The 20,474-nt window shown below is 41.2% G+C and overlaps 1 protein-coding gene across 1 annotated transcript in view; it reads right to left on the bottom strand.

Annotated features, from left to right (window-relative positions):
• The window catches only part of tek (TEK tyrosine kinase, endothelial), a 46,192-nt gene extending 29,823 nt beyond the window's left edge, over window positions 1-16,369 (bottom strand). Inside the window, exons 1-9 of the mRNA XM_079873316.1 lie at window positions 16,108-16,369; window positions 6,928-7,230; window positions 6,699-6,809; window positions 5,438-5,593; window positions 4,877-5,008; window positions 1,400-1,537; window positions 927-1,049; window positions 688-833; window positions 444-588 (exon numbers count right to left, since the gene is read on the bottom strand). Coding sequence (XP_079729442.1) covers window positions 444-588; window positions 688-833; window positions 927-1,049; window positions 1,400-1,537; window positions 4,877-5,008; window positions 5,438-5,593; window positions 6,699-6,809; window positions 6,928-7,230; window positions 16,108-16,159 — 1,306 coding nt within the window. The 5' untranslated portion in view covers window positions 16,160-16,369. The remainder of the gene's footprint in view (window positions 1-443; window positions 589-687; window positions 834-926; window positions 1,050-1,399; window positions 1,538-4,876; window positions 5,009-5,437; window positions 5,594-6,698; window positions 6,810-6,927; window positions 7,231-16,107) is intronic.
• Window positions 16,370-20,474: the final 4,105 nt, after the last annotated feature.

Here is a 20,474-nt window from a genome sequence, read left to right as displayed (position 1 = left end):
TTCCAGCATTGCAAACTTGACATCGCAGCCTGTCCATTATAGCCACGGAGCTTCAGAGCTAAGGCGGAGCTACAGATTAGGTGCCCCTAAAGCACCCGCGTATCTAACAGTAGTCCCGCATTACATTCATTAATTTGCACGCGAGTTTTATTTATTTTTATACCGTGTATTCTCCGTGTGTATTCATGCACCGAACCGTGACGCCCGTACCGTTTCGGTTCAATGCGAATACATACGTTCCACCCCTACTGTTTTGACTAATTATTGTTATTTACTTTAATACGGTATTATGGCTGCCTGCCACATTAAATAGTTACTGTTAATATTCCCACAATGGACATTGTTAATTTCAAAGCCATGCAACATTTTGGCTTTTGAAACACTCTGTTATGATTGTTTGGAACTTTGCTGGGAAAGAAATGGAGAAGTTTGAAGAATCTCACCTTTGACATTCACCATAAATTCCTTCTCCTCCTGAAAGTTTTTGGTTTTCACTTGACACAACCAGCGGCCAGCGGCAGATAAAGAGGTTTTCTCCAAACTGAATGTGGACGTTGTTTGATTGTTTTCTGTCTGTGTGTCCACTGCCTGAGAAAAACAAAAGAGACTATCAGATTTCTCAGAGATTAGAGGACATAAACTCGTGCTGAAACACTGTAATGATGATGTCACTGCGATCCAACTGACATAGAGCGTGGATTTGTCGGGTCTGACCAGGGTTATTTCCCCGTGTAGAGGAGCGGGCTGGCCTGACGCAGAGCAGTTGATCGTGTGTGTGACGCCAGAGTTGAGCTCGATGTCTCTCAGACTGCTCATGATCACAGGTCTCGTGTCTTTAGAAGAAACCACATGCAGACATGGATTGAGCCCGGAAATCCCAGAAACACAGGACAGTTTCACTCGCTTTGAATTAAAATGATTTTCACCTGGTGTCTCACAGCGAGCTCCATGCATGCCTGCACACACACACCCTCGGAATCGATTGCATTCGCCCCGTTCACACACACATTTCTGTTTACAGTCGGCGCCGTAATAACCAGATGGACAAGCTGAAATCAGAAGACGTGTCCTCAATATATCTGATGTATATATATTTTAATTCATCATAATAATACAGAAATATCACTTCTTAACTGATTAGGGTTGTAATAAAATACAATTCACATTTTATTTCATTAAAATAAAAAAAATAAAAAAAAATATATATACTGTGTATATATATATATATGTATATATATATATATATATATATATATCTTTGAACTGTGTTTATTTTCATTGCACATAGCATTTCACTTCAGAACATCTTCAACAAAACTAGTTCACAGTACTACCATTAATAAAACCATTTATCCAGTAAAATGAGGGATATTAAACATCTGGTGTGTGTTAGGCTCACCCTCGCTGCAGTTCAGGCCCTTCCATCCAGACGCACAGGAGCAGCCGTACGGGTCCCTGAGACAGAAGACCAGCGATCGGCAGAGACCGTCTGCACAACGCTCCTTACAGCTGGGGCCAAAGCGGCCCTCACCACACACTGACACGAGAGAACACACACACATACACATGAGAGAACACACACACACGAGAGAACACACACTGACACAAGAGTACACACATACACACACACGAGAGAACACACACACACGAGAGAACACACAACGCTCCTTACAGCTGGGGCCAAAGCGGCCCTCGCCACACACTGACACGAGAGAACACACACACATACACATGAGAGAACACACACACACGAGAGAACACACACTGACACGAGAGAACACACACACATACACATGAGAGAACACACACACACGAGAGAACACACACTGACACAAGAGTACACACATACACACACATGAGAGAACACACACACACGAGAGAACACACACACATGAGAGAACACACACACACGAGAGAACACACACTGATACAAGAGTACACACATACACACACATGAGAGAACACACACACACGAGAGAACACACAACGCTCCTTACAGCTGGGGCCAAAGCAGCCCTCGCCACACACTGACACGAGAGAACACACACACACACACACATGAGAGAACACACACACACACACACACATGAGAGAACACACACACATGAGAGAACACACACACACGAGAGAACACACACTGATACAAGAGTACACACATACACACACATGAGAGAACACACACACACGAGAGAACACACAACGCTCCTTACAGCTGGGGCCAAAGCGGCCCTCGCCACACACTGACACGAGAGAACACACACACACACACACACACACACGAGAACACACACACACACACACACACACACACACACACGAGAGAACACACACACACACACACACACGAGAGAACACACACACACACACACACACACACACACACGAGAGAACACACACACACACACACACACGAGAGAACACACACACCACAGATGACATCCATGAATACACAGAGGCTGTGTACATCTACATGTGCACCTCCCAGAACTGTGCGTGTGTTTCCAAACCAGAAACCTTGGTTTCGTGGAAATATAAAACAGAAGATCAGGAAAAGGCAGGAAGCTTTTAAGTCAGGAAACCAAAGGGAGTACAAGAAAGCCCGGTATGAGCTACAGAAGTCCATCAGAGCTGCAAAGAGGGCGTATTCCTAAAAACTTGAAAGATTTTACCTAAGTAACAACACAGTATGTGGCAGGGAATCCAAGCAGTCACAAACTACAAGAAAATAGTACCAGCCACAGACCCCCCGGATGTCACCCTCCCAGACAGCCTTAACACCTTCTACACCAGGTTTGACAGAATGAACACAGACACCCCTTCAAAAGCCTCCTGTAACCCCACGGACACTGTCTTTCAGGTGACACCCACACAGGTCCTGAAAGCTCTGAGGCAGGTGAACCCCCACAAGGCTGCTGGACCAGACGGCGTCCCTCCCAGAGTCCTGAAGGCCTGCGCAGAGCAACTCACTGGTGTGTATGTAGACATTTTCAACCTGTCTCTAAACCAAGCAGTAGTCCCCCGTATTTTTAAATCCTCCACCATTGTACCAGTTCCAAAAAAGCCTAATCCATCCACCCTGAATGACTTCAGGCCAGTGGCACTCACGCCAGTTGCCATGAAGTGTTTAGAAAAACTGGTTCTCACACACATCAATCACATGGTCCCGGGCACGATCGACCCCCTACCGCCCCAACCACTCAGTGGACGACGCAGTGGCCATTGCTCTACACCACATCCTGCAACATCTGGACAGCAGAGGAACATATGTTAGAACGCTGTTCCTGGATTATAGTTCGGCTTTTAACACCATCCGCCCGGGCAGGCTGACTGAGAAGCTGACAGACCTCGGCGTCCCGACTCCCACCTGTAACTGGATCCTGGATTTCCTGACTGAAAGACCACAGGTGGTGAGGATGGGAAGGAGGGTGTCTGCAGAGCTCATCGTCAGCACAGGATCACCACAAGGCTGCTGTCTCAGTCCTAAACTATTCACCCTGTACACACACGATTGTGTCTCCACCCAGGACAATACCATCATCATTAAGTATGCGGATGATACCACCATTCTGGGCCTCATCAAGGGTGGGGACGAGTCGGGCTACAGGAGTTTGGTGAATGACATTCTTACCTATGGTGAGGTGAACGACCTATGCCTTAACATAGACAAGACAAGAGAAGTAATCATGGACTTCAGGAGAAACCCCCCCCCCCCCCCCCCGCAGCCCCTCATCATCAAGGGCACTGAGGTGGAGAGGGCTGACAATTACAGATTCCTGGGACTACAAGTAACATCAGATCTGAACTGGACTTTGAACACTGCTGCCACAGTGAAAAAAGCCCAGCAGAGACGGTATTTCATCAGGCTGCTCAGAAAAGCTGGTCTGCACTGTCGCTCTCTCACCCAGGTCTACAAAGGACTGATAGAGAGCATCCTCACCACAGGCATCACTGTATGGTATGGAAACACCACACAGACAGAGAGGAAGGCTCTGCAAAGAGTCATAAAGACTGCAGAGAGGATTATTAGAACAGAACTCCCCTCCATGGACACAATGTACACACAGCGCTGTCAGAAAAGAGCAGAGAGAATTATCAGAGACACACTACATCCAGCTCACTCCCTGCTCACACACAAAAACTGTACATACAATCTCCGGCACAGACGAGCAGACAGCATTATCACAAATAGAACACGTTTTTATAACAGCTTTTCCCAGCCACAGTGAGACTCTTGGCCAAAACAAAATGAACTACTGTCTCTAGGGCCTGTGCAATATACCTGTGCATTTTATTTCTTTATTTATAACGCAACTTTGTACTATAATATATCACATTATATTATGTTGTCTCTGGGGCCTGTGCAATATGCAATATGTAATATACTTGTGCAATTCACAATTCAAATTTTACACTTTTAAATGGGCTTTGTGCAATTTACAATGTATATGTTTTATAGATAGATTTATGTCTTCCTTGTGCGTCTTTTTAAACTTGACTTGACTCTCTGAGTTCCTATGTGTGCAAGCACAAATGGCAAATAAAGTTCTTGAATCTTGAATCTTACACAACGCTCCTTACAGCTGGGGCCAAAGCGGCCATCACCACACACTGACATGAGAGAACACACACACACACACACACACACACACACACACACACACACACACACACACACACACACACACACACACACACACACACACACACACACACACTCCACACGAGAGAACACAACACTAAACACCATGGGATATTTGAGAACCTAGCCATAAAAACCTGCCAAAAGAGGGTCTGATTCATAGACCGATCATGTAAACATTAGAGCTAAATATGTCCCTTAATAAACGGCTCTATTGGCAAAGAATATGAGTGTTACCGGTTTGACAGGTGGGTCCTTTAAAGCCTGGAGGACAGATGCATTCTCCCGTCCCGTCGTGACACACGCCTCCATTAGCGCAGGGCAGACACGGTTTCGTACACTTCACGCCCCATAAACCAGCCTCACAACCTGCAGAACAACTGACCGTTACTCAACATAAGCTTACATTCTGCTGGGATGTAACAGGAACTTCAATTGAAAGGGGAAGATAATATGAACATGATACTTTTCTGCACATTCAGCCAATGGTTTAAACTTTAAAGCAACCTAATTGTGCTGGAGTGTCCAGACAAATGTATTAGGGCTCCTCTCACAAACTCCTAAAGAAATACTTAACCAATTGGATGGCCAATAAAGACATTTTATAGTGCATAGTTAGTGTTATAGTTACAGTGAGGAGCAGTATCATGAATCTTTATGATCATGACACATTCAATCTCAAATATTTCAGTCATCGCTTGTAAATTAAATGTCAAGTGTGTACTTTTTGCACCATTACTAGAGAGTGTGTTCAATTATTGTGGCGTTTGGTAAGAAAGCATGAACTGAAGGACTTACTCCTGACAATCAGTCGGGTTATTGCTGAGCTGAACGGAGCTTTAGAAATGTAACGGATGGAATATAATCCAGCATGACTTTGAGCTTTTGCATTGGTTATTGGGAAAGGAATTATATCCATAATGTCTTCTTTGGGTGCTGAGTGTTCATAAAGTTCTGAAAAACAAAGAAAAAAACAACAGCTAGAACCACAAAAACATGCTTTTCAAAACCCTCTCTCATCTTAATCCTCCTCCTCCATCAGCCCTAACAGCGGGCGACTGCTGCCACATTCTTCATAAAACAACCATCATCTGCAAATGTTTCAGACCACAAACTGACACACACATATTAACAGCAAAGACACACAGGGCCCTATTTTAACGATCTAAGTGCATGGTCTAAAGCGCAGGGCGCAAGTTCACTTAGGGCGTCCGAATCCACTTTTGCTAGTTTAACAATGGGAAAAATGGTTGGCGCTCCCGGCGCTGGTCTAAAAGGGTCGTCCCTATTCTCATTATGAGTAATGGGTATGTTTGGGATTTACGTGTGTTAAACCAATCAGAGTCTCATCTCCAATTCCCTTTAAATGCCAGTTGCGCTCACGCCATGGCGGATTCGCTATTCACATGACGGAGTTTAATCGTGGAAAGACCGAACGCGTCTCCAGAGCGCAAATGGATCTGCTCGTGCGCGATGTAAACGTGTGCTAGCAGAACATCTACGGGACAAGCCGGATTCACCATATCTTTATGGACACAATAATAATCTTTTACATTGTCATATTACATTAAATATTTGGAATGTTTGTGTGCTGCTGTTCCCCGCATCTTTAGACTAACTAAATTTAAATTTAAATTTAAATTTAAATTTAAATTTAAATTTATTTTTATTTTTAAAAATAAATTAAAACTAGACTAATTAAGACTAACACTATACTATTCAATATATCTACTAAAACATTTTTTTAAAACTTGCTATGTGTCCTGTGCTGTCCTGTTTGCTGTTATCTTTGTACTGCTTTGAAAAAATCTCTATTGTAAAAAGCGCCATAGAAAATCAGGTGACTGGACTAACTGGGACTCGTCACAACACTTGCATATTGTTGCCCTATTGTTGGTTTGATTGCTTTTATTGCTCTCTTGGTTTGTAAGTAACTTTGGATAAAAACATCTGCTAAATGATTAAATGTAAATTAAATTTCTCAAGGCACGTCACAATAAAACAATACACAGATGTTTGTTCATGAGTTTTTTTTTTTTTGAGTGTTCAGAGTTCCTACCGTTTTTAAAGATGACTATGTCCTCTTGTAAATATTTCTTTGTCGTGAAAAAGAGTTTAACGTCTTCACCTTTGTTAACAGTGACTGTCAGAGATTCAGGGTAGAAGTCAGCTGAAGAAAAAGGAAACAGTTAAAAACGACATATGATCAGTTTACAAGTGCAGTGTATGTCTTTATTCTGGCCTGTGCCATTACAAATAAGTATTTCCTTTCAAAGAAGATTCACTACCTTCATGGAGCATCTTGTAGGTGTAGATTTTACTCCCGTTAGAGTTTTTGACTTGGCAGTAAAAAGCTCCAAAGGTGTGATTGCGGGAAATCCACGTGACTTTTGCAGCAGAGTGGCGGCTTCGGTCCGGTTCAGTGCTCAAAACATGAGTGTCCACATCAGGATACTCGTGGCCCAAACTCAGCGAACTGGTGCCAGAAGCGGTCCAGTCACTGCTCACACACAGGAGTGACGGCAGGTTCGCTGAAGACACAACCGGGTCTGGATTTATCAGAGACACGTCTGAGATGTCAAGAGCGCTGCCTGCAGAAAACAGGACAGGAATGAGCATTATTTGATCTGAAAGGAAAACTCATGAATGAGGTCTGCTGACTGCTATAGTAGGCTATATGTACATCCCTGCATAATAACTCATCTCTACATTTACTCCTCATGTTATTGTATTTCTTTTATTCTGTAAATGTGATCTTCTGCTGTAATTCTTTGTCTAGATAGATTAATAAAATAAGCCAATAAAACTCTTTTTTAAATGTATTTATAATTATGTTTATTGAATTTTTCATTATAATACAAATATAACAAGACCGCAAAAAAAAAAAAAAAAAAAAAAAAAAAAACAAATAAAGGAACACCAATAGCTCAGATTTATATATTAAACAGGACTACACCATAATAAAACAGGTTAGAGAATAAAAACAAAACAATAACATATTTCAAAAAGATGCAGAAGAGGACAAAGGGTCAATGTCCAGAGAGTTATACAAGTACAAAATTCCTTGTAATATAATAGGGTGAAGATAAGTTTCCAAATATTCCAGATATGGGGTCCAGACTTTATAAAACTGGCATGTTTTTTTATGTAATGCATAGGTAAGACGCTCCAGGGAAATCAACTCAAAAATAACCTCCTGCCAACCTTTAAGAGATGGAGATTTATCACTGATCCAATTAAGTGTACAAACAGATATTTTCTTAGCATTAGACCAAATGTCATCCCATGTTTCGTCATCAATGTCAGTAGCAAACTCTTCTTCCCATTTAGTTTCAATACTCTGAGCAGAAGAGATTGAACACAAAGAACCATAAAACGTACCCAGAGACATTTTTTCCTGATGATAAAAATAACCTCTCAATTGAAGATAGGATTCAATATCTATCCAAGTAGAGGAAGAATCATTACTAACCCACTTTGCAATGTATTTCAGGTGAAAACCTAACTGATAGATCTTAATATTGGGAAAATCCAAACCCCCCCCCCCCAAGCACTGACATTTACTGACATAATCTAGGCTTGCGTTTAGTCCATATAAAGGAAGTCAGCCAGCTATTCATGCCCTTTAATGCCTTATTTGAGAATAGTATAGGAACCATTCGAATAGGATATAATAATTTGGGTAATACAATCATTTTCACAAGTGCTATCCGACCTAGCAAAGATACTGGCAAGGAATTCCAGCATTCTAAATCCTGCCGTATTTTCTCAAATAAAGGAACAAAATTAGATTCATACATTTGCTTCATAAATGTAGAGATTGAGATACCTAAATAGAAAACAGGGCACAATATTAGGTTTGGAAATATGATTACCTAAAGGCATTGCTTCAGATTTAGCTAGTCAGATTTGGCTGGTCAGATTTGGACCAGCGGTCAGCATAGAAGCACGCACGGCAAGAGCGCGCAAGTGGTTTTTCAGAATACTCAGTTCTCCTGTTATTTCCGTGTTGTATTTGACTCAAGGTAAGCCTATCTTCGATTCTCTGCTTATTTTTCATTTTTAACTTCACATAATTCTGTATTCACCACATCATCACCACAGGTACTCACAAATCAGGCAATCAACTGGACCTGGTTTACACACGCAACTGCATCACAGACAACATTTTGGTGAGACCTCTCCATGTTTCAGATCATTTCCTCATTACTTTCAGTCTACAACTCTCTACCCCTGCACCTCCAACCCCACCACCAGTCACTTTCAGGCGAAACCTGCGCTCACTTTCTCCCTCCCATCTTTCCTCTGCCGTGTCATCTTCTCTTCCCCCACCCTCACAATTCTCATCTCTGGATGTGAATACCGCAACGGACACCTTATGCTCCACTCTAACCTCTTCTCTAGACATTATCTGCCCTCTCTCCTCCAGGCCAGCACACGCTACTCCCTCCAACCCTTGGTTATCTGAGGTTCTTCGTGAACACCGGACCGAACTCAGGGCAGCGGAGAGGAAATGGCGCAAATCAAAAGACACATCTGACCTGAGTATGTATCAATCTCTCCTCTCTTCCTTTTCTGTTGATGTTCATGCTGCAAAATCTTCATACTTCCACAACAAGATCAACAGCTCCTCCAACACACGATCACTCTTCAAGACATTCAACTCTCTCCTCTGTCCACCTCCACCACCACCCGCCTCCTCTTTAACTGCTGACGATTTTGCGAACTTCTTCACCAACAAAACAACATCTATCAGCAGTCAGTTCTCAGCTCCACACACACAGGAGCCCAGACCGACCCCTTCCACAGCCAATCACCCTCTCTCCTCCTTCTCTCCGCTAACCGAGGAAGAAGTATCTACACTTCTCCTCTCCAGTCATCCTACCACCTGCCCTCTAGACCCCATCCCCTCACACCTTCTACAAGCCATCTCTCCCACACTTCTACCAGCACTCACACACATCATCAACTCATCCCTCCATACTGGCACTTTCCCTACAGCATTCAAGCAGGCTCGGGTAACTCCACTGCTTAAAAAACCAACACTTAACACATCATCTGTAGAGAATTACAGACCTATCTCTCTCCTACCATTCATTGCGAAAACACTTGAAAGAGCTGTTTTCAACCAAGTAACATCCTTCTTGTCTCTAAACAACCAGCTGGATGTCAACCAATCTGGCTTCAAGAAAGGGCATTGAACTGAGACTGCATTACTGTCGGTCACAGAAGCCCTACGGATCGCAAAAGCTGCTTCCAAATCTTCAGTCCTCATTCTCCTGGATCTGCTGCCTTTGACACTGTGAATCATCAGATCCTTATGTCCAGCCTCTCATCACTGGGCATCACAGGTACTCCTCTCCACTGGTTCGAGTCCTATCTCACAGGTAGGTCCTTCAGGGTCGCATGGAGAGGCGAGGTATCCAGAGCACATCAACTGACCACAGGGATTCCTCAGGGTTCAGTTCTTGGACCCTTGCTCTTCTCCATCTACACCACATCACTGGGACACATCATACAGGCACACGGCTTCTCCTACCACTGCTATGCTGATGACACACAGCTCTTCCTCTCATTTCAACCAGATGATCCCACAGTAGCTGCACGGATCTCAAGCTGTCTGGCGGACATCTCCACATGGATGAAGGAACATCACCTACAGCTCAACCTGGCAAAGACTGAGCTTCTCGTCCTCCCCGCCAATCCGTCTCTACAGCACAACTTCACTATCCAGCTAGATTCATCATCAATCACCCCATCAAGGTCGGTCAGAAATCTTGGAGTAACGTTTGATGACCAGCTGACCTTCACAGATCACATTTCAAAGACAGCTCGATCATGCAGGTTTGCATTGCACAACATCAGGAAGATCAGGCCTTTCCTAACTGAGCATGCAACACAACTTCTCGTCCAGGCCCTGGTCATTTCTAGGCTTGACTACTGCAATGCTCTTCTGGCTGGACTTCCATCATGTGCAACTAAACCTCTGCAAATAATCCAGAACACTGCAGCTCGTCTTGTCTTCAACGAGCCCAAGAGGGCCCACGTCACTCCTCTGTTCATCTCTCTGCACTGGCTACCTCTCGCTGCTCGCATCAAGTTCAAGGCATTGACGCTTGCTTACAGATCTGTCACACGCTCAGCTCCCTCCTACTTTCACTCACTCCTACGAGTCTACATCCCTACCAGAAGCCTACGATCGGGCAAAGAGTGACGTCTCGTGGTTCCATCACAGAGAGCCACAGAATCACTTTCCAGAACATTCTCATTCACAGTTCCATGCTGGTGGAACGCTCTCCCCACCCTCATCCGGAATGCAGAATCCCTGACAACATTCAAAAGACAACTGAAAACACTTCTCTTCCGTGAGCACTTAACCTAATAAAATATATATATATATATGCCTGAACTTTGTATTTTGAGCACTTCTTGCGTTGTTTTTGCCTCCTCATGATGACTCGCTTAATTTAGTCCTAATTTGTAAGTCGCTTTGGATAAAAGTGTCTGCTAAATGACTAAATGTAAATGTAAATGTAGCTAAATTAATTTTATAACCAGAGAAGGTACTGAACCAGTTAATCAACTCAATCAGAGCGTGAACTGACCGCTCGGGCTCAGATAAAAAAAAAGCAATACATCATCAGCATAAAGCGCAATCTAATGATGTATATGTCCCATCTGATTGCTTCAGCCAGAGGCTGTATAGCCATCGCAAATAAAAGCGGTGATGGGGGAAACCCTGCCTGGTGCCTCTATGTATAGGAAAATAATCAGATCTAAAGCCATTCGTCAACACAGCAAAGCATGGGCCCATATACAGCACTCTGATCCATTGCACAAAATGCTCACCTAAACCAAATTTTTCCAAAACAACAAAAAGATAAGAAATAAGAAAAATTAAAATAAGAGAGATATTAGCTTCTCTAAGGGTCTTTGGTAATTCTTTAACCACAAATGAGTAGTTAAACATATTAAGTAATGGGTCTACAAGCAACTCTTGAAACTCCTTAAAGAACTCTCCGCAAAACCCATCTGGCCCAGGTGATTTACTGTTCTTTAGAGCATTAATAGCATTAATAACCTCCTGTCTAGTAATAGGGCCATTGAGAGATTATTTTTGTGTAACTGAAATTGTTGGAAGATTAATCTCAGAAAAAAAGTCAACCATTTGTTTGAGATGGTTCTTCTCAGAAGAATATACATTTATATAAAAATCTCTAAAACAGTTATTAATGTTCTTATTATCACAGAAAATATCATCTGAGTCAACAATAGTAGCAATAAACTGAGATGCTGCACATTGTTTTGCAATATATGCTAGAAATTTCCAAGGTTTATCTCCATGCTCATAAAATCTTTGTTTTGAGTATCTTATTTTGTTCTCTGCATCCACAGTAAGGGGACAGTCCTAGAGCCGATCTAATTGCTTGTAACTCTTTTAATAAAAAAGGGAAAAAAGTCGGCACACCATGGCTCCAAAAATGTGAAAAATGTAATAATAGACTCACACACAGGTGGTAACGTTTCGAGCACGTAGGCTCTTCGTCAGACTCTGAACGCCTTACTGTTACTGTTTCTTAATCACCATCGCAGAATAATCATTGAAGAATGAAATCCTCGGACCAGTGTCAGCGCTTCTTTCGGGATCCGTGCCAACATGGCGAGCTGCGTTCAACACGCTGCTTGTCCGTAAAGTTATGGAACTTTATGATGACAGGCCTGGGTCATTGCTTAGGACCTGGTGATGGTGCCAAAGAGCGATGAGCACAATCAAGCTTGATCCGTCCTGCTTTCGTTGCCATCTTTAAAAAATCAGGCAGCTACTTCTCAAAGAACTGGACCGGATCACTCCCTTTCGTTCCCTCAGGCAAACCGACTAGACGCAAATTACACCTGCGCCCGCGATTCTCCAGATCGTCGATGTGCGCTGAAATTTCGTCCACGTTTTTGTGAAGATCAGCCACCGTAGCCGGCAGGGATTCCGCTGAATCTCCAGCAGTTCGCTCCTCCGCCTGGCCTACTCGGTCCACTAAGACCTGGAACTGAACTGTTTGATCGTTTATCGCGGCTAGCACAGTATTCACTTTCTCATCTATTACCTTCGTAATGTTATCAGTTAGTTTTTCTAAAGATTGAGCAAAGTTGGAGTTGGAACTTTCCTCCTCGCGATTCTTCATGCTCATGTCGTCCATAACATCGTGCTCGTCGCTGCTGATTGTAGAACTTTTCTGCACAATCTTCTTTGCTTTGGGAATTCTGTCAGATCCTTTTAAAAAATATTGATCTAAAGACATGGCACAATAACCATCTAACCAAGTAGAATGATTTCACTGAGTGAAAATATAAATTAAGCGAATATTTAAACTAATGTTGCGGGAGCTTGTCAAAAGACATGTATGCTCCACAACGCCATCTTCCTTCGTCAATAAAACTCTTTCTAATTTAGTAACACAGCTGATGCGATTCTGAATCAATCAAGTCAACATCAACAACAGTTCTCAATAATTTTTTCAGGTAATGTGCAAACAATTCATTATGCCATTAAAACGAGGAGATCATGTGACTGTTTTATGTGGCATGAACATTATGAGACTCAAACCGAATCTAACTTCCTGTTGCATAAACTCTCTGTGTGTAACACTCCACGTCTCAAACACTTCAGCAATTCAACTCTGACCGTATAAAACATTGTATGTTACAACACTCTGAAATACAGCCATAAAACTATTGATCTATGACAGAGACACAAATACAGCCGACTTAAGGCTCAGAAACAGAAACACACATAAGGTGTGTTTTAATCACTAGCCGTGTTTCCACTGTCGGGCAGAAGCGAGTGCTAATGCTGCCAGGGCCTGTAGCGTTTCCACTTTCTCGTCCAGGGCTCGATCAGGCCTCACTGAAGCTTCCTCTGGGCTCTCAACTCTTTCTCGAGAAACCTTCTCACTTCTCTCGCACTCATCTTCACAGTTGAAAACATTACAGACATACAGAAGTCAAGGTCAGCTAAACTCACTGGTGACGGTGTTACTCATGGTGTTGGATATCGATTTTTGTTTGAGAAGGGTTTTGAAAACTTGCGATTGTTACTGTACATCTAAAATCACTGTGTGTGCAGTTGAGATATTGTATCTGGAATCATGGGCTATAAATAAGACAAACTAATTAGGGCGGGAAAAGAATCTGTGTGTATGTGTGAGTGTGTGAGTGTAAAGGGTGTTGGGCTTTTAAACCAACTCTTTAAACAGGCAGCCAAACAAGGCTGTCAAGATGAATAATGACTTTTCTTATCTTTGAGTGTAGAGGTACAACACTAGCTTGATATTATTGTTCTGCTTTTCTGATTAGTGAGGGAACATGAACATACGCGTCTCTCTTCACGTCTGATATCACTTTATCCTCTACGCAGACCCGATGGCCAGCTTCGACTCCCCCACCACATGCTGGCGTACTGTATCCCAATCTTCACGCAGAAAGAACTGAATAAAAATATTCTGAATGTCATCAATCTACAATTTGACTAGTGATACAGCCAGGAATTAAACCACATCATGTTGGTTCTTCAGTCCAGAGGAGAACTGAGCGACTGAGTCTGGTTTCTGACAAGGGTTTTCCTCTATTCTGTCACTGATGTCTGTGTTCGCGCCGCTGTCGCCTCTGGCTTCATTAGTTGTGGACTAGGGGTGGAACGGTACATGTATTCGTATTGAACCGAAACGGTACGGGCATCACGGTTCGGTGCATAAATTTACACGGAGAATACACGCGTGCAAATTAATTAATGTAATGCGGAACTACTGTTAGATACGCGGATTCTTTAGGGACACCTAATCTGTAGCCCCGCCTTAGCTCTGAAGCGTGCTGCGATGTAAAGATTGCAATTTGCAATGCTGGAATAGGCTATGTTGTGTGTGTGTGTGAGAGAGAGAGAGAGAGAGAGAGAGAGAGAGAGGCGCGGTCGTTATCGAAAAGTCGCAAAGTGCTTACTTATATTTGTGTGTGTGTGTTTGTGTATGTGAGGTGTGCGATCGAACAGTGTAAACATAAAAACATACTCCGTCATTTTGTTTATGCAGGACATCATTCAAACTGCAAAGTGTTTAAGTTACTGTTAATTAAAATTTTAAGGAAAACAAATATATTGATCTGAAATATAGCAAATTAATTTTCAATTCATTCAGGCACAATTACCAAACATATCTCCAGGTCTTTTTGTCTTTTTAGTAATTTAATTAATAAACTAATTATATAAAACTATTGTCAATGCACTACAAATAAACTGAAAAAAAATTCAAGGCTTAAGTAATTTATTTTCCTTTGGTGGACCAGCCTGAGACATGCACAAGCCTTCTGCATTTTTGTTTTGCTTTTCCCTCCATTGTACCGAACTCGTACCGAACCGTGATGTCTGAACCGAACCGTGACTTCTGTGTACCGTTCCACCCCTATTGTGGACATTTAATATTCAACAGTATTATTGATCTGACTGCACTGACGCTGCTGTACGAGCTGATGATGACATCACTGTTTTCTCCAGACCTGCTTTATAGATGAAATTAACTAATTTAATAACTGATGATCTTTACAACAGAACTGAATCAACACTGAACTGACTTCAGCTGAACAACAGATGAAATCCAAAATTTCCCTGTTTATCACTGTAAAGCTGCTTTGAAACAATCGTTATTGTATAAAGAGCTAAATAAATAAAGGTGACAACTTTATTCTACATATATATGCCTTGCACTTTACATCACTGTGTAATATTTAAGGATTGAGCAGCGATGGCATGTAGCTCAAATTCTGTTTGATCATTTTCGTATTACTTCTTTCTCTGCCACCATCAGCTGAAACAATCTGCATAAATCTGGCAATTTTCAGCTCTTTTCATGTTCATTTTCAAAGCACGTTCATCATAAATGTCTCATGTGTCGGTCAGGCTCACTCTCTTGCACTACTTCATATGTTCATATTACTGGTGATGGGATTTTACTGATGAAGATTTGTCAGTGTAATGGTGGGTTGTGGAGAAAGGAGGAAGATCTGGTGGGGATCACTGAATGAAACTTACATTATTCTTATTTATTTATTTAAGCTGGAGCCAGCAGGGTATTAAATCATTGTACTGTCCCATTTCCACTTCCGTACTATCATGATACAGAAACTTATACAGAAACTCAATCAACCAAAACAATACATCAATGATCTAAATTTAAACATAATATTACCTGTCTAACTTTCTGTTATTTACTTGTTTAATTACGGCAAAGTGTATGGCAATATTCCTGCAAAATTATTTTTCATCTTTTGAAAACATGATATTAGAAGTTTTGGCTATTGTTACATGGGATCTTTCTTTCATCTTAATGATCAGAGCCACCAATACAACAAATACAGACGAACCACAAACCCCTGGAGTCCCATAGAGCAGAAACCAGAGAGACAGAGTGAATGAAGCCCAGCGTTACCTGTGAGCAAGCAGCCAATCAGACAGAGCGTGACGGAGGACATGAGACTCATGGTCCCCGCGAGACACAGCCAACCAGTTCGTGCACATCCACAGAGAAGAACGTTCAGTCCCAGAGACCGAGTGTCTGTCAGAAACTCCCGTCCGCACACATCCCTCGATCCTGACTCAAATGAACTCTCCCTTTCTTTTCCTCCAGCGTCTCCACCCCTCTCTCTGTTCAGGCACAGGGAGTTGGAGTTCCTTTTCCTGTTTCCTCTCTGTGTGCTGAGGATGGGAAAGGCCACAGCTTAAACAATCGCGTGTCATTAATTGCGGCTCCTGAAGGGAGGCTCCCACTTTGAGACAAGAGAGATATTCCGCCAGCAGCCCTTCCTGAGAGAATAAATCAAACCTCCTAATCTGGCATTTCATACACTTTTTCACTGTGCTGATTTTGTTCACGACCAACTAAACGTCCAAGTCTCGCTGTTGAGCACATGTGTGTTTTACTTTGTGATTTATTTGAACGTTTGATGAAATTTACTTCCATTGAAAGAGCTTCTATTCTCCTCCACTATCGGCATAATAAAAATGGCTGACATCAGAATAGCAGCAATGCCTTATTTTTAGATTATATATGAACTGCATGAATTGTGTCGATGTTGTGCTTGGGTTTCCACTCATATGCTGTAGAAGAAAATAAGAAAAAGTAATGGACAGACGTATGCAGCCAAATCTCAGTTCAAATATACATTTTGCTGGTGAGAAGTTGTCACAAGTGCACTGGTCCTCGCTCACTGCTTGCACTCCCTCACTCACATTAAGCAAAGATAATCATGTGCATTTGATCTGATATAACTGGAGTTTGAGGTAATAAGATGAATTATGTGAATGCTTAAGATGCGTCTGTAATCTAGATTTAAACTGGGAGAGTGAGTCTGTGTCCCGGACATTATCAGGAAGGCTGTTCCAGAGTTTAGGAGCCAAATGTGGAAATGCTCTCCCTCCTTTAGAGGACTTAGATATTCTAGGTATTATCAGAAGCCCAGAGTTTTGTGAGCTTAAAGAGCGTGATGGATTGTAAGGCGATAGAAGATCAGTTAAATACACATGAGCTAAACCATTTAGGGCCTTATAGGTCAGTAGCAATACTTTTGTAACTGATACGGAACTTAATAGGTAACCAGTGTAGAGATGATAAAATTGGTGTTATATGATCTTATTACACGGCTCTGTGGAATACTTGATTCTGATTGGTCAATCGCGCCATCCAGCTTTATGTTATTCCCAGATAACAACCACTCAAAGCAGATAACGCAGGCTCATCCGGGTCACTGAAATCAGCAGCACTTTACATTGCTAGGAACGTTTATTCTTAGTGGAAGTTTTGCATTTGGTGAGCTAATAAATTATTAAAACTCAGTCAAATCAATATTTTGTGTAAAGTAATTTAATTATGCCATCCAGTATCCTGAACTCGCTCTCTCGTTTCATACAAACGCGGCGGCGGCCATTTTGTGACTATTGTTTTGTACACTGTTGGATTATAAGATACAAACAGGTACGATTTTAAAAATTTAATCTGAAATCAGTATCTCTTATCTCCATAATTATTTATGTGGCAAAATGTTGTATAATAAGTGGTATGACTGTATACTGTATCTCTTAAATGTCCGTCTAATTTAAACTTGCTGTGATAGCAACTGCCCTATTTCATGGAAGCTTTGTGTTTAAAGACCTAATAAAATATTTCAACTCAGATCAATATTTCATGGCTAATTATTTACTTATGTGGCAAGAAGCCGTGTAATAAGCGGGATAATGTACATCCAGCCAGTTGTAGCCAGGCTGATAAAGTATCACCCTGTCGGGGATTATTTTGAGAGAACAACCGGCTGGATGTACATTATTCCTTACATAATTCTTGACCCAGTAAGAACTCTAGCGACTGCATTTTGGACAAATTGTAGCTTATTTATTGAGGATGAAGGACAACAGCTAGTTATGGTCCAATAAGTAATACCTCAGTCTTAGCTGAATTTAATAGAAGAAAATTACATGTCATCCAATATTTTATATCCTAAACATACTCCGTAAACTTGGATAATTTAGAGATTTCATCTGGTCCTGATGAAATATATAATTAAGTATAAAATAATAAGAGTATCATCGGCATAACAGTGGAAACTAATTTCATGCTTTCTTATAATATTACTAAGTGCCAGCATATAAATTGAGAATAGCAGAGGGCCGAACACAGATTTTCCCCCATTTAGACAAAATGATAAATGTCAGATACGATCTAAACCACCTAAATGCCTGTTCCTGAATACCTGTGTAATTTTGTAGTCGATTTAAGAGTATTTTATGATCTACAGAATTCATTTTGGCTTAATTTCTCTTTTTTGGCTTATTTTATCTGTAAAAGAAAACGTGCCTAATAATTCTGCACACCTGAAAATAAGGGCGTTTTTCATTTCCAGCCTTCATGAACAATTATATATCACTTATAAATGATTAAATACAAAATGAATTGTAGTTATTACGATTAATGTGGTTTGGAATTGGTAAATTGTGCCTGGAAAAAAAATATGATCAGAAAATCAACGTGCCTAATAATTCTGCACGTCCTGTATAGTGACGAACGCAGCAAGTAAAACTACTATTGAGATACAGCCTTTGTCAGAAGCTAGAAGTAATTTGTAATTTTAACAAGTGCAGTTTCTGTGCTAATATGGGTCCTGAATCCAGACTGGCATTTTTCATAAATATCATTATTTTGCACAAAAGAGCACAATTGAGCGGACACGACTTTTTCTAGTATCTTAGATATAAATGAAAGATTTGAAATTAATCTGTAATTTGATCATTTATTTGGATCTGATTGTGATTTCTTAATGAGAGGATTAATAACTGCCAGCTTGAACAATTTTGGAACATGACCTAGAGATAAAGACGAGTTAATCATATTGAGAAGAGGCTCTTCTGCTACAGGTAACAACTCTTTCAGTAGTTTAGTGGGTATTGGATCTAATAAAAATGTTTTTGGTTTAGATGAAAAGATACGTTTATTTAGCTCTTCCTGTCCTATAGTTGTAAAGCACTGGAATTGTTCTTGAGGGGCGATAATTGAGGCTGAATCATAAAACGCTGTCAAAGGTAGTACATTTAATAGTAAAATCGTATTTCTGATGCTTTCGATTTTCTCAGTGAAGAAATTCATAAAGTCATTACTACTAAATTGTAATGGAACAATTTGTTCAGGTGATGTCTGTTTATTTGTTAATCTAGCCAGATGAGTTTGTTTCCATTGACGCTCTAGATTACGAGTTTCTCTCTTGATAGCGTGTGTAATACTGTTGTACCACGGAGCAGTACTTTTCTCTCTAACTCTTTTTTAATCTGAAAAAATCTGAATCATTTCCTCTAGTTAATTTGTGTGCTTGGGTACACTGAGAAGCTGAGACAGATGAGGCAGGTTATTTGTGAATCTGTCCTTAGTATTTGGGAGAATTGTTCTACCTGATCGATAACGTGGCGCGACATGGTAAATTTCAGCAGTATGCAGTATGTGCACGTTACACAGTAGTGATCAGTGATATCATTACTTTGCGGTTGAATATCTATATCAGTAGGATTGGTTCTATGCAATATAATTAAATCTAGTGTATGATTAAAACGATGATTGGGTCTAGTGACATTTTGCTTGACCCCAAAGAAGTTTAGTAAATCTGTAAACATAGCCCCTAACGCATCATTTGAATTATCTATGTGAATGTTAAAATCTCCAACAATGAATGCTTTATCGACGTTAACTAGGTCTGAGAGAAAATCCGCTTTTTTAAAACTCTTTTAGGAAATCAGCATAGGGCCCTGGAGGTCTGTATAGGGTAGCCAAAGCAAGAGAGTGTAACATTTAGCACAAGCACTTCAAATTAATTAAACCTGTCCTGTTTTCTGAGAAAAATGAAGAATATCTCTATAGAAAGTTGCAACACCGCCACCACGACCGATCAGACGGGGCTCATGCTTACAACAGTAGCCTGGAGCAGTTGACTCATAGACAGCTACTTATTGGCCAGTCTTTAAATGTAGCTACTTAACTCCATGATTCCTGGAGCAACCGACCTGAAAGAGTGAAAGTTTTAGCCACATTAACTTGAATCAATCACGGTTCTTGTCACAGTTCTTTGGTGGATTTAGGCTTTTGTCTGAACTGTTTCTGTAATCCCCGACTGACTCCATGATGGTGAGGTCAGATTTCTGTTGATCGTACTATCTAGTGCAGGGATTGGCAACTCTGATAATGACGAGGGCCAGCATTTTTTCTCCTTTATACCAAGGGACCAGATTACTAAACCACACTAACACATTTTACATTATTTT

The sequence above is a fragment of the Squalius cephalus genome, assembly GCF_949319135.1.
Source record: "Squalius cephalus genome assembly, chromosome: 5".
In the NCBI taxonomy this organism is placed as follows: domain Eukaryota; kingdom Metazoa; phylum Chordata; class Actinopteri; order Cypriniformes; family Leuciscidae; genus Squalius; species Squalius cephalus.
Note: the sequence above shows the minus strand (reverse complement) of the source record. Positions and strands in the feature narration are given on the sequence as shown.